Source organism: Neodiprion lecontei, chromosome 6 (genome assembly GCF_021901455.1).
Source record: "Neodiprion lecontei isolate iyNeoLeco1 chromosome 6, iyNeoLeco1.1, whole genome shotgun sequence".
Lineage (NCBI taxonomy): Eukaryota > Metazoa > Arthropoda > Insecta > Hymenoptera > Diprionidae > Neodiprion > Neodiprion lecontei.
The window spans coordinates 31080589-31096353 of record NC_060265.1 but is presented as its reverse complement, the minus strand read 5'-3'; the positions used below and the strand labels follow the sequence as shown (position 1 = coordinate 31096353).

Here is a 15765-nt window from a genome sequence, read left to right as displayed (position 1 = left end):
TCTGTATATTTTTTTTTTGAAGTTCGGCGACAATCGTCGTTTTTTAAGTAAAGCTCAGGTCCCTGCTCTGTAGCTTGAAGAATGAGGAAAAAATGCATGGAATATCTCGTCTGTCTTGTAGGTACAGCCATATAGGACGTAATGCCGCAACTTTCCCAGTTCGCGGTAGCTACCAAGTTTACATAATTACAAAATTTGCGTAATCCATTGGCGGGAACTTGTTAAAACGAACAAACAACTGAACCGCGTTGAGAATTGGCGGCGCGGGCGCAGCGGTTGAAAAGGTCCGTCGACGAGAAAGAAAGGAGAGAGAAGATTGTTACGCAAGTATAAAACCTCTGCTGTGAAGTCTCTCAGTCTCTCTCCTTCCTTCCCCCGTGTATTTATACACACGTATTTATACATGTGAATTCGCATACAACCTTTAAAGAAAGATGGAATCTTGGGTCCACTCTATCGTTGCAGGACTTTCTTTTCCTTCTCCTCGAGATTAAAAAAGGAAAAAGAGAAAGAAAAAAAACCCCACGAGCACCACGACCACTCCTTCAACCTGAAGAATTGTGAGCCTCAAATCCCCCGATCCTACGCCCCGCTGAACCAGAAGTTGATTAATTAACGGGAAACTCGACGTACCTTTCATGTATGGTATGCTTTTCATAAAAAGCCAGCAAATAGAAAACGTCAAGTGGAAAATTCAGTGATATAAGGTATATGTATATACATATACATGTATAAAAACTAATTTTATTCATAAATAATAATCCTAAAAGCTTTTAAAGTACCGGGTTTTGTCAATAGCAAAGGAAATCTTATGACGTAAGTCAAGTTTCGCATACAAAAGATGAAAAAATCAATTCACCTTTTCTCTGTCGCACGCTATTGGCACCAGAGCCTTTTACATGGGTTTCTCGCAACATTATTACGTCCGTTGCAGCGAACGACAGCATATTTGCACGGGGCGCATGCCGAAAGGTCTTGATACCTGACCGCTTTCCGCAAAAGATATTACATTATTGCATACATACACATCGGTGTATTCGTAATTGCAATCGCGGTATTTATTATATTGTAACGCGGAGTGAATTCTGCCCATCGTTGAACGAGTGCGATTTTTCGTGAAATGGCTTCACGTTTGATAGAAAATGATCCGCGCTGATTTATGATTTTCCTGATCTATCCCGATACGCAGAGAACTTGACGTTTTTCCGTAATAAAGACAAATTGAAGATACAAGGATCGTAAAAGAAGCAGAAATGGGAAAGAAAAAATACGGGGCTTGTTATGTAGGAACGATGAAATACTCTATTTCGCCATCGTGATGAAATTCTTTCCGATATAATTTATGCATGCGAAAAGGCGAGTGGAAGGAACGACGAAAGCACACCGCGAGAATCGTCGATGGTAACGAAGAGACGCCGAGGAAAGTTTGTGTCGACGCCTTAGACGTGGAACAATCGGCAAAAATAAGATAATAAACTGTCGCGGTATAGTATATTTCCGGGGGTGAAATTTTCCCGATAAGTTATATACCTACGCGAAAAATAAGGGGGAAGAAAGCAGAACAGAAACGGCAGAGACATAGACGAAGCGAAAGAGAGAGCGTAGATTTATAGGGGTAAGAAATTTCGGCCGGAAATACACTCCCGAAAATATTCCCTCTTCTCCGTTCGTCTCCCGTACGCAAATATAAATCTGATTTTGTCCTGGAGATTGAGGGAGGGAAGCTCAAGGCGCGCAGTGTCCTTTTCTCGAAAGCAATTTCCGGCCAACCACGGAGAAAGCTGATGCAGTTCCTTATATTTCCGCGCATTTCCGCATGTGCCATTCCCCGAGAAGGTTTCTGCGTGGTGCAGGCAACGCGTCCGCAAGCTCTTTTCATTTCGCAGCCAGTCCTGCTTCACTTCAGTTACAGCTTCTTCTCCTCGCAACTTGTGCCGTGTGTGTATTGTTATGCACTCGGCTCGCATATTTATGTCAACTGCTATGAAACCTACGTAAAACTGTAGCGCAGGGGAGTCCCAGAGGAATGCGGATAGACCTGCAGTAGCGATCGTTTGTATCGACTATGCATAAAATTCTAGGACACTCGTCTATCTCTTTCCCGCAAAATTGTTACGCTTGAGCTTGTTTACTTGTCTTCGGCACGCTTTGCCAAACCTCTGTCTACACATTCGTAAAAAATTGACGCGCTTACCGCTGTCGTTGAATAATCTTGGGGAATTTCAGTAGTCTGGTAACTACCATTCCTGAGAAGAAATAAAAATAGAAAAACAATTTCAGGGATATAAGTTCCGAGAGAATTCGCTCTGGTTAAACGGCGTTGCATTCAGTTACTGCGGACTCTTGCCTGATTCGAAAGTACCGAATTCCAACCATCCGACGTTTGATATTCTTTATGTTTCAGACGAGGTTGAGGTCGACGTGATCGGCTACACGAGCAACCAATCGGACACAGATGACCACAGCAGCGTCCAGAGCAGCAGCGACAGCGGCGTCGCCATGTCAACCTCGAGGCTGACCCTCTCTGAAATGATGGACAATCTCTAGGTGAGTTTTCCCGAAGCACGTTGCCACCTTCTGCAGTAATGGGGCCCCGTAAAAGGGGCTTCTGTACTACACAGTTTGCCCCTTTGCAATTTCCTATCGCTTCTGTAACTCCGTTTCCTGGGTCGACGCGTGGCTTCCTATATCACAGGTGAATCACCCTCCCTCTAGAAAATCAAACCACGCATGCAGCCGGGAAGCGCAGGGGATCGATTCGTAAAGAACAAGATATTTCATTGTTTTTATTGCAATATATTGAAAGCCATTGGAGGAAACTTTTTCCAGGGTTGTCGATTCTCTTTAGATTTTTTCTGGATCGTGTTTGACAAAATATGTGCAGTATACAGTTTGCAGGAAAGAATCTGTTCCCAAATTTCTCTATTTCATTCACTTGAATAAATTTAACAGTATTTCAAGTCACGTCGGACTTGATAGCGTTAATACTAGCATTGGGTTTTCCGATATTTTAACCGTAGTAAATGTATTTGTTCTGGCATTGCAGATAAAGATTTTCGGAGGTGGCGGGCATAGGAAGGGAGCTTTTGAAAAAGAACCGCATTGAACCAATGGGAAGTTTATAAAATGTACATTGCTCGAGGGAGCCGCGAATTCGAAGAAAGAGAAATACTATAAGACGTGTTGAACGGTAAATGAGATGAACATATGACGCCGAGGGGCTAAGAAGCTAAGAGGAATGGATAATCTATAAATGCCATATTCTCAACGGTAGGAATGCTAGCTAAACAGGAAAAGTTGGAAGTACGGAATTGGATTACGCTGAAACGGAAAACTGAAACGCGTTACAATCGAAAGAAAGACGTCCAAACTTCTTCAAGAATTAGATGACGGTTAAACGATAAAAAAAAGCTCCCACTATGCGGATCGTGAGGTGTGACAAAACGAGCCCATCTCACCACCAAAATAATCACGATATCACGACTGTTCAGTAGCCCACCATTTCATATAGGACACGTGAATCAAGAATCAGTACCTTATGTTAGTTAGACCTCTGTCAGGGGACAAGCTACAGCAAAGTTGGAGTTGAAATTGAAGTATCTGGCCGAGGGAAGGAGAGTCGTAAAACGAAAAAGAAGAAAAAAATGAGGAGAAGGATAATGATAAAGCATAAGGATAAGCCTAAAGATATGGTCGAAAAGAAGAAGAAGGAAAAAAAGAAGGAGAGACAGAATTAGAATCAGAAGACGACGAAAAGTCAAAGTGTGAAGAAGGCGATGAATAAAAAAGAAAGAATTGCGAATGAAAGGAGAAGAAGCGAATCATGTTGCGACGAGAACGTAACAAAATATTTAAATTACAAAAATTGAAACTACAAACAACATAGGAATGAAAAGGAGGAAATGAGAAAAAAATAAGACACCTGTTATTCCCAACGGAAAAACAGAGTTGGAGAAATTTGAATCCTGGCGCAAACGAAGAGAAGAAAAATGTATGCATTGGTAACCTCTGGCAGAAATAATGTGTAAAGTATTGTCAATGATATGCCAATGTGTAAAATTATTGTACACATTTTTATGGACGTGGTGAAATGTTTCACAATGAGAGAAAGGTGGAGATAATGAGAGATTGATTGATTGCTCGCTCGAATTATTTGAGAGGTAGACAGAGAACCATAGAGAAAGAAAGAAATACGGTTAACAAGTATGACTAAATGACTAATGTGACTTGGTGAGTAGGGTCGGAATTTAAAAACTAAAAAATATGGAATTACTTGAATTATTAATTTTTCTTCCTATTTTCGTTTCTTCTGGTCATCTTTGTCACCATTGATCACCATTGTCAATTGTCGGTTGACAAAACTATTACGTACTAACAATAAAAAAAAAAGATTGATGAAAATAATTAACGAGTCTTGCAAGAAACAATTATAACGAGATGTTATTGTCGCTGTTATTATTATTTCCATTCATATCATTTTCATATTATTGTGACATTTGCTATCACAATTATTCATCATTATCACCGCCATTATCGCATTATAAAATCGTTCTCGTCATTATTGCGAATACCTCATACTGTTAAACAATTTTATAATATCTAAGTCTTGCTCGAAGTATTTTATTTTAAACAAAAAAAAGTAAAAAATTGAATATAATTATTCTAATTTATATATTACCGAATTCGCGAGATTATTACATTGTTTTTATTTTTAGGTTTTTTTTTCTATTGAGCGATTATAATCGTATAAGATTAATTTTAGAAATTGATCGAATCGAGGCATATATTATATACATTTACAAATTATACATGTAACGAAGTATTTCAGCGGACAATTTCTTCTTTTTGTTTATATAATTTAAAACAGCGTAATTATATTCCTTAGCATGCGATAAGCTAAAGAGATATGCGACTGAAGGAACGAAGAGTTAGATTGAAAAATATGGAAGACTGGGAGGTACGCATGAAATTTGAACTTACGATGGTTTGAACTAATTTTTATTCCGCGGGATTACTCAAATCTCACAAGTCCCGATTCAAAATGGATTTAACAAAATGGAAATGAATATTCGATTAGCGGTATTATGAGACGACAACTCTAATCAATTTACCGCCTAAGCATATCCATGTAATATTCGTGATATTGAAGAAGTTATGCTTAATCCGTTCTCATTCCAATGATGAATTTCTGTATTCAATTCATCTGCAGACATCAAGATTTGTAAACGAATCATATTTTCAATACAATTACCTCCCTTAATTTTTTTTTTCGGTTACAGCATGAACCGTAAAAAACATAAACACAATTTGGTTTTATCGACAACTTTTTTTTTTCCGCTTTTCTCTCGTCGGCGCGTATCTGCCGTAAATATTTTTCAACCTCAGTTAATCAGCGTAATTTCATACATTTTACTTCAAGTTGTAACTTCCGATGGTAAAATTTGTCTTGATTTTTTCCTCATACTTTAAACTGGTTCTGAATTTATAGGGAAATCGCGAAAATTCGTAACTAAAAATTTCAAGCGTCTTTGTAAGAGAAAAGTAAAAATAAAGGGCCTTGGAATTATAGAGATCAATTGCATAGAATATGTGAAAAATGTTAAGAGGTGGGATAAATTAGCGAAATAAAAAACCGCAAAAAAAATAAAAAAAAAAATAAAGAAAGAAAAACAAGAAAAATTAAATACATGCATCCAATTAACCAGAACCAGATGCAGCAAAGCATCGAATAATGTAACATGCAAATTAAAGCTTTAAAAACGAATTCTGCCACCGAGGAATTCATTTTCAAAACGATTCCGGTAAAAACAGAAAGAAAAATTAAAAATAATCTGTGCAATACAGATGTTTGCTTGCAATTCTTACGTAAGTAACGGACTGTTGAGTTATTTCGGATTGATATATTGTCAGCCTGCCAGAGTTCCGGCTTCGAAGACTTTCAAAGTTTGACAAGCAACAGTTTGTCGAGGAAAAAATATTCGAGTCCATGGTCATTTCACATCATCTATGCGAATTTTTCGCGTTTCTTTATTTTTTTGATTAACATTTCAAATGAACAACGTTTTTTCTTACAATTAGTCCCACTCTCAACGGCCAAGCGAGTGCAATTTACGAGAAAAAATATCCACTTGCAATATCGCGGGATATCTCCTATACCTATTCAAATAATTATTGTATCAACAATTAGTTTATGGTAGAAACCTATTGTTAGGGCAGTCATATTGGTTACAGCAAGTAATATCGGGACGCGGAATTTTTATATGTACAATGTGCAACTTGTCGTATTTATCGCGGAGTCTATGGTACGAATGATCAGCTTTCTTTTAATGCCGTCTTTTTAGGGCTGTCGAATCTCATGTAATTCTGAATTTCACAAAGTGAAGAAGAAAATCGCAAGCGAAACATAACGGAAATAAAAGAATTACAATTCAAAAATAATACTATTGCGATACAGAGCAGATTGGACAGATACCTTATACATAAAAGTGCTCGTTTTAAGAATACCCCGTCTGTTAATACGGTTCCATAAATTCTGTATGGAAGCAACTGTCAAGGCGAATGAGAAAAAACAATAACATGGTTGAGTCTATCGTGAATTAACGATGAAATCAAGGAAAAGTAAATCATCACCAGACTACTACAAAGGCACAGACACAAACACACAACATACGTACCCGCGATCCACAAAAAGAATAGAATTGAAAAATAGAAATGAACGGAGGAATAACCAAACTAAACAAATGAATCATAGAAAAACGCCAGGAAGAAAATCCAAAAAAAAGGAATAAAAATACACGAAATGAATGATATAATCGAATAACATCACGACAGACGGAAGGGAAAATAATAATAATACTATAGTAAAAATAATAAGTAGTATAATAAATAAACAAATAATAATAAATGTCTAAACGAATAATTACCTATAATATAGATGCACCTTATCAGTTTTTTGGTCCAGTCGTCGGTGTATGTCATTTTGTTTCGAATACACATTAATACCAATATTACTGTAGTAGAGAGAGATGTGTGTACTATTAGGGGAGCGCATTCGCCTGGCGTACTATACATATTATAATCAATGTAATTATAAATGTATTATAAAAAGTCTTTGTTTAAGAGACCACGCCATGCCTACCTATGCTAATAATTAAATAAGAGATTACATCACAGGACTAAGTACAAAGTAATGTAATTTCCTTGCAGTAACTGTGATGAAGAATCAAATATTTACTGTTAAACGAATCACATTTATGTCATACTTGTATAATCTATGAATATGGAACTACAGTAAATTACTGCTCACCAAGGGGAAAAAGAGAGGGAAATAGGGACGGAGGGGTAGGGAGACGATGAAGTAGCTCGCATCTCAAAAAGATTACGCGGATTCAAATGAGAATTGAATTTCTTTGGTGACCAGTATGTAACCACTGTTCTCGGTATGAATAATGTGAAATTGTTTAAAAGATCTCAGGCCAGTCTGCTCCCCCGAAAATGTGATACTAAAATTAAACTCTTCTGGAAGTTGCTTAAACGACGTGTAGGTACACGGGTACAAAAAATTACGTGAAAGTATAAGAGAGCAGAGCCAATTTTCGAACGATTGGCGGGTACAGCCGTACAATTTACGCGACACCAAAAACGTATGATACTACAAAGTTTTGGTGCGGTGAACGAAAGGAAAAGAAACATTAATAACGATACAATAATAAAAGATAAAAAAAAAATCTTAAAAACATACGAAAACAAGTGGAAACGTCAAACTCCAGCCGTTAGTATAATAAATAAGGTGTAATCAGAGTATGCGACATTGGTTACTGCAACGGATCGACGTGTCAAACAATTGTCGATTAACACGCTAGATAATTTATTCACAAAAATCGAATAGTTGAAATATATTATGTAACAATTATTATAAGAGATATCAAATTGGATATAATCCAGCAACGAGAAACGACAGATATGACGTAGGGATACATGCAAAAATTGTACGAACGAAAGGCAAAAAAGTAAATGAATAAAAATTTCAGAAGAAATGATAATAATCGGTCCATTTAACGTGTAATATAGAGACAAGTTTTGGCACCTGGATCTTCACGAGCAACGCGGCCCAGTTTAATATTTAAGGAATTCTAAGTAATATTTCATTGGTAATAGAAAAGAAAATAGAAAACTGGAGACAAAAAAACAAAAAAAATTAATGAAACGAAAACGCAAAAAAAATCACAAAAAACTATGAAATACAAATATGAAATAATTATAATAATAATAATAATGAAAAATGGGTGTTATTTTTAGATGTCTATTAGATTATCAGAACCAGATTAATGAAAACTAAGTATAAAAATAAATTTAAACAAAAGGAAAAATGAGGAAAAAAAACGAAAAACCTACTACTACTAATACTACAACTATTACTATTGCTATTACTCCTACTACTACTACCACTACTACTACTACCACTACCACTACTACGACTGCTACTACTACTACTACTACTACTATTACTACTACTACTACTACTATTACTACTACTACGACTACTATTACTACTACTACGACTACTATTACTACTACTACGACTACTACTGATACTACTACTACTACTAATATTACTAATACTATTATTACTGAACTACCACCATTACTACTACTTGTACTAAAAACAAAAAATAAAGCATTATCTTAGTTGATGCAGGTCGATGTACATGTAACGCGTGTCAAGTGTAATAAGGTCTCAGCTCATATTATGTAATTGTCAATTATGCGAAATATGCAACACGCAACTCCAAGAAAATTATATCTATTCTTTTTATTACTTCTGTTCAATGCAAACCTTAACATCCGATTATAAATTGTTCTATTGGCAACTTAGGAAAAAACATAGAATATCATTACTTGAATTATACAAGTGTACGATTGATTAAATCAAATTTTGAACTTGAGTATATTAATATGCGTGCACGCAAACCTTTGATCCGTTTCACGACAGACGATTATAAAAGTACATAACGTAGTCGACGGTTGAAATGTGACCTCATTGCACTATAATAAAGCTGTGACAAAAATGAAAGAAAAATCAATAACGCGATAATTGAAAGTTATGTAAAAAAGAAGAAAAAGAATGATAATATAATCTTAAACTCACTATGATTTCCACCGCTTGGTAAGGTATTGTTTTTTTTTTCAGTCTAGTTTTTCATTTATTCACCACAATTACTTGTCTTTCACCGTTTACGTTTCACTCTCTTCGAAACAATTTGCTGCTTTCTCCGTTAGATAAGTAGTGTATGCATATATATACATACTGTATATGTAAATGTATATGCCTATACATACTGTAAAATGAATGAATATGATGTAATATGAAAGAATGAATAACAGGAGTAAATGTTTCAGCCCTCACAGTGTCGCCCGGTATTATTTATCATCGCGATGGATGAGTTACGGTGAAGTAGATTTCAAAGCAATTGCAGAACATAATTTTCCAGAAAGTAATCCGTACCAGCCGAAAAAGGCTTTTGCTCGGTACGCGGAGATTAATTTTCATCCTGTCGCAACATCGGTAGCAACCTATCGATGCAAATTTTGAGTCTACTTGAAAACCGATTCTGTTATTATTTCATGTCACTTACCCAACGTCACAGGCAAAATGGTGATACTCCTTCAGAGTAAAGAGCGGTCCTTTGCTCGGTTGTTGTTGAACCATGCCACGTAATAGAAGCTTTGAAATCAGCGAACAGCGTATATGCATCTAAATCGTGGGAACAAAACTATGTAAGTATGTATAATGAAAAGATATGGGCAGTGGTGACAGAGACACGTAGGGGGTAAAACAATTAATGTCCATACTATGGCGAAGAACGGTGAGGGGGAAAAGGCCGTTATAATAGGCAGAAATAATAAAAATGAGAAGTATAGATAATCTAACATCACCGGCTTCTAAGCCACTAAGAGCATTTAATCAATAGTAGAGAATGCTTAGTGAAAATTGAACAAAACGAGAAAATGAAGATGAAAATTTTTAAAATTAATGAAACGAATGAAATTTGAAGAGAAAAATATAATGATAATAATAATATCCACGTTTGTAAAGATGAAACATTGTAATTCTACTATTTAAGAGGTGAAAATTACGTTATTGTGTAATATTATATGAGCGATGGCGAAAAACATTATATTATACATATAATATAGGTGTGTTAATAATATGGAGTACGCCTCAAATTCAAAACTACATACGCCAAGGTACCAATTATTTATAAAATTAATATTCGATGTATGGATACCATGTATGAATGATATTCGATTGAACGATAATCAGTCGAAGCGACAACAGCTGTTAACGATTGATAGGAAGGACAAAATTCATACAGTTGGCTGTATGAAATATTATTAATATTATTATAATCATTATTAACTAATGAGGTAAGAAGAATAGAGAAACGAAACCACAAAAAAAGAAAATTATTATTATTAGTTTGCTATTATTATTATTATGATTATGATTATTATTATTATCATTATTATTATTATTACTATCATGATTATCGTCATTATTACTATTATCGAAATTATTATTATTATTAATTATTATTATTGTACATATTAATTGTAACTATTCACAATGCATCGTTTTGTTCTCAGTAATTTTCTCGATTCTACAAAAAATAAAATTGTGTATTATTGAAAAAAAAAAACAGAGAAATACGTACTTTCCTTTCCTATTCGTATTATTGTACATACATACCTCTATGCAAATGACATATCCTTGCAATCAAATTAGAATGCTTTCCGTAGCCTTGCATTATTTTCGCGGGTTTCTTCAGGCGCCGAGTAGACCAAGAGCCTGGTTGCTGCCTCACTCCACCCACTACACTTGGACCGGCAACTGAATGCCTGCAACGTGATACAACATAAGTGTCCTACTCAGTTTCGAGTTTCAGGCTAACAATAAGGATTAACACGAAGAATTTTTGATTACGGTAACATGATGAAACTTTTCAAAAAAATTCCTAATTTCTATTTTTCAGTGGGAAAGTTTGAAATGATTGTATTCATACAAATTTTATCATTTCAATAAGAAAGTTCATTCTCGGGTGAATTCTAATTGTCGGAATGAAGACGTGATTCTTTATTCAATGTTTCGAATCAAAAGAATGTAAACGAATTCCCGTTAGGAATTCAAAAAATTAGTGATAATTCTGGAACATGATGATATTTTATACTTCAAATTCTTCAAACCTCCAGGATTTCAAAAAACGCAGCAAATGGAGCGTGGGACCAACAGGAGAGAAATAACAAATGTAATTCTTCGTTTTTCGGCGTAACTTTTTATACGTTGCTCGCAGCGTATTGGGACTGCGCTTAATCGTTTTCTCTGGCAAAATTACGTCGGAATGCTGCCCGAAAGAATTTATTCCAGCACTTTTCAAATTCGCGAAAATTTTCGTCAAAAATGCAAAGGGGTTAGCCTTACTTTTTTTTTGGGTAAAAAACTTTTGGTCTCAGAATCGAATTAAACGACCCTTTTCCGACTAATTGGACCCCCAGGACCTCAGAAAACGCAGCGAAACGAGCGTGGGATCACCAGGACAGAAGTTACGAAGGAAAAAGCACCTGCTGAAAAATGTCGAAAACACAGGTTCTCGTTTTTCGGCTGTAACTTTTCATTCGTTGCTCGCAGCGTATTGGGACTGCGCTCAATCGTTTTCTCTGGCAAAATTACGTCGGAATACTGCCAGAAAGAATTGATTCCGGCACTTTTCAAAATCGCGAAAATTTCCGTCAAAAATGCAAAGGGGTTAGCCTTACTTTTTTTTTGGGCGAAAAACTTTTGGTCTCAGATTCGAGTTTTGTGACCCTTTTCCGACTAATTGGACCCCCAGGACCTCAGAAAAGGTAGCGAAACGAGCGTGGGATCACCAGAACAGAAGTTACGAAGGAGAAAGCACCTGCTGAAAAATGTCGAAAACACAGGTTCTCGTTTTTCGGCTGTAACTTTTCATTCGTTGCTCGCAGCGTATTGGGACTGCGCTTAATCGTTTTCTTTGGCAAAATTACATCGGAATAGAGCCAGAAAGAATTTATTCCGGCACTTTTCAAAATCGCGAAAATTTTCGCCAAAAATGCAAAGGGGTTAGCCTTACTTTTTTTTTGGGCAAAAAACTTTTGGTCTCAGATTCGAATTAAAGGACCCTTTTCCGACTAATTGGACCCCCAGGACCTCAGAAAACGCAGCGAAACGAGCGTGGGATCACCAGGACAAAAGTTACGAAGGAAAAAGCACCTGCTGAAAAATGTCGAAAACACAGGTTCTCGTTTTTCGGCTGTAACTTTTCATTCGTTGCTCGCAGCGTATTGGGACTGCGCTCGATCGTTTTCTCTGGCAAAGTTACGTCGGAATACTGCCAGAAAGAATTTATTCCAGCACTTTTCAAAATCGCGAAAATTTTCGCCAAAAATGCAAAGGGGTTAGCCTTACTTTTTTTTTGGGCGAAAAACTTTTGGTCTCAGATTCGAGTTTTGTGACCCTTTTCCGACTAATTGGACCCCCAGGACCTCAGAAAAGGTAGCGAAACGAGCGTGGGATCACCAGAACAGAAGTTACGAAGGAGAAAGCACCTGCTGAAAAATGTCGAAAACACAGGTTCTCGTTTTTCGGCTGTAACTTTTCATTCGTTGCTCGCAGCGTATTGGGACTGCGCTTAATCGTTTTCTTTGGCAAAATTACATCGGAATAGAGCCAGAAAGAATTTATTCCGGCACTTTTCAAAATCGCGAAAATTTTCGCCAAAAATGCAAAGGGGTTAGCCTTACTTTTTTTTTGGGCAAAAAACTTTTGGTCTCAGAATCGAATTAAACGACCCTTTTCCGACTAATTGGACCCCCAGGACCTCAGAAAACGCAGCGAAACGAGCGTGGGATCACCAGGACAGAAGTTACGAAGCAAAAAGCACCTGCTGAAAAATGTCGAAAACACAGGTTCTCGTTTTTCGGCTGTAACTTTTCATTCGTTGCTCGCAGCGTATTGGGACTGCGCTTAATCGTTTTCTCCGGCAAAATTACGTCGGAATAGTGCCAGAAAGAATTTATTCCAGCACTTTTCAAAATTGCGAAAATTTTCGCCGAAAATGCAAAGGGGTTAGCCTTACTTTTTTTTTGGGCAAAAAACTTTTGGTCTCAGATTCGAGTTTTGTGACCCTTTTCCGACTAATTGGACCCCCAGGAACTCAAAAAACGCAGCGAAACGAGCGTGGGATCACCAGGAGAGAAGTTACGAAGGAAAAAGCACCTGCTGAAAAATGTCGAAAACACACGTTTTCGTTTCTCGGCTGTAACTTTTCATTCGTTGCTCGCAGCGTATTGGGACTGCGCTTAATCGTTTTCTCCGGCAAAATTACGTCGGAATAGTGCCAGAAAGAATTTATTCCAGCACTTTTCAAAATTGCGAAAATTTTCGCCAAAAATGCAAAGGGGTTAGCCTTACTTTTTTTTTGGGCGAAAAACTTTTGGTCTCAGATTCGAGTTTTGTGACCCTTTTCCGACTAATTGGACCCCCAGGAACTCAAAAAACGCAGCGAAACGAGCGTGGGATCACCAGGAGAGAAGTTACAAAGGAAAAAGTACCTGCTGAAAAATGTCGAAAACACACGTTCTCGTTTTTCGGCTGTAACTTTTGATTCGTTGCTCGCAGCGTATTGGGACTGCGCTCAATCGTTTTCTCCGGCAAAATTACGTCGGAATAGTGCCAGAAAGAATTTATTCCAGCACTTTTCAAAATCGCGAAAATTTTTGCCAAAAATGCAAAGGGGTTAGCCTTACTTTTTTTTTGGGCGAAAAACTTTTGGTCTCAGATTCGAGTTTTGTGACCCTTTTCCGACTAATTGGACCCCCAGGAACCCAGAAAACGCAGCGAAACGAGCGTGGGATCACCAGGAGAGAAGTTACGAAGGAAAAAGCACCTGCTGAAAAATGTCGAAAACACTGGTTCTCGTTTTTCGGCTGTAACTTTTCATTCGTTGCTCGCAGCGTATTGGGACTGCGCCTAATCGTTTTCTCCGGCAAAATTACGTCGGAATAGTGCCAGAAAGAATTTATTCCAGCACTTTTCAAAATCGCGAAAATTTCCGTCAAAAATGCAAAGGGGTTAGCCTTACTTTTTTTTTGGGCGAAAAACTTTTGGTCTCAGATTCGAGTTTTGTGACCCTTTTCCGACTAATTGGACCCCCAGGACCTCAGAAAAGGTAGCGAAACGAGCGTGGGATCACCAGAACAGAAGTTACGAAGGAGAAAGCACCTGCTGAAAAATGTCGAAAACACAGGTTCTCGTTTTTCGGCTGTAACTTTTCATTCGTTGCTCGCAGCGTATTGGGACTGCGCTTAATCGTTTTCTTTGGCAAAATTACATCGGAATAGAGCCAGAAAGAATTTATTCCGGCACTTTTCAAAATCGCGAAAATTTTCGCCAAAAATGCAAAGGGGTTAGCCTTACTTTTTTTTTGGGCAAAAAACTTTTGGTCTCAGAATCGAATTAAACGACCCTTTTCCGACTAATTGGACCCCCAGGACCTCAGAAAACGCAGCGAAACGAGCGTGGGATCACCAGGACAGAAGTTACGAAGCAAAAAGCACCTGCTGAAAAATGTCGAAAACACAGGTTCTCGTTTTTCGGCTGTAACTTTTCATTCGTTGCTCGCAGCGTATTGGGACTGCGCTTAATCGTTTTCTCCGGCAAAATTACGTCGGAATAGTGCCAGAAAGAATTTATTCCAGCACTTTTCAAAATTGCGAAAATTTTCGCCGAAAATGCAAAGGGGTTAGCCTTACTTTTTTTTTGGGCAAAAAACTTTTGGTCTCAGATTCGAGTTTTGTGACCCTTTTCCGACTAATTGGACCCCCAGGAACTCAAAAAACGCAGCGAAACGAGCGTGGGATCACCAGGAGAGAAGTTACGAAGGAAAAAGCACCTGCTGAAAAATGTCGAAAACACACGTTTTCGTTTCTCGGCTGTAACTTTTCATTCGTTGCTCGCAGCGTATTGGGACTGCGCTTAATCGTTTTCTCCGGCAAAATTACGTCGGAATAGTGCCAGAAAGAATTTATTCCAGCACTTTTCAAAATTGCGAAAATTTTCGCCAAAAATGCAAAGGGGTTAGCCTTACTTTTTTTTTGGGCGAAAAACTTTTGGTCTCAGATTCGAGTTTTGTGACCCTTTTCCGACTAATTGGACCCCCAGGAACTCAAAAAACGCAGCGAAACGAGCGTGGGATCACCAGGAGAGAAGTTACAAAGGAAAAAGTACCTGCTGAAAAATGTCGAAAACACACGTTCTCGTTTTTCGGCTGTAACTTTTGATTCGTTGCTCGCAGCGTATTGGGACTGCGCTCAATCGTTTTCTCCGGCAAAATTACGTCGGAATAGTGCCAGAAAGAATTTATTCCAGCACTTTTCAAAATCGCGAAAATTTTTGCCAAAAATGCAAAGGGGTTAGCCTTACTTTTTTTTTGGGCGAAAAACTTTTGGTCTCAGATTCGAGTTTTGTGACCCTTTTCCGACTAATTGGACCCCCAGGAACCCAGAAAACGCAGCGAAACGAGCGTGGGATCACCAGGAGAGAAGTTACGAAGGAAAAAGCACCTGCTGAAAAATGTCGAAAACACTGGTTCTCGTTTTTCGGCTGTAACTTTTCATTCGTTGCTCGCAGCGTATTGGGACTGCGCCTAATCGTTTTCTCCGGCAAAATTACGTCGGAATAGTGCCAGA

At 37.7% G+C, this 15765-nt stretch overlaps 1 protein-coding gene across 2 annotated transcripts in view; it reads left to right on the top strand.

Moving 5' to 3' along the window:
* Positions 1–7796, top strand: part of LOC107225298 (max-interacting protein 1) — a 123123-nt gene extending 115327 nt beyond the window's left edge. For both annotated transcript variants that reach the window (XM_046743842.1, XM_015665719.2), the window contains exons 6-7: positions 2405–2547; positions 3047–7796. In XM_046743842.1, the coding sequence (XP_046599798.1) occupies positions 2405–2547 (143 nt within the window). In that variant the 3' untranslated portion in view covers positions 3047–7796. The remainder of the gene's footprint in view (positions 1–2404; positions 2548–3046) is intronic.
* The last annotated feature ends 7969 nt before the right edge of the window (positions 7797–15765 follow it).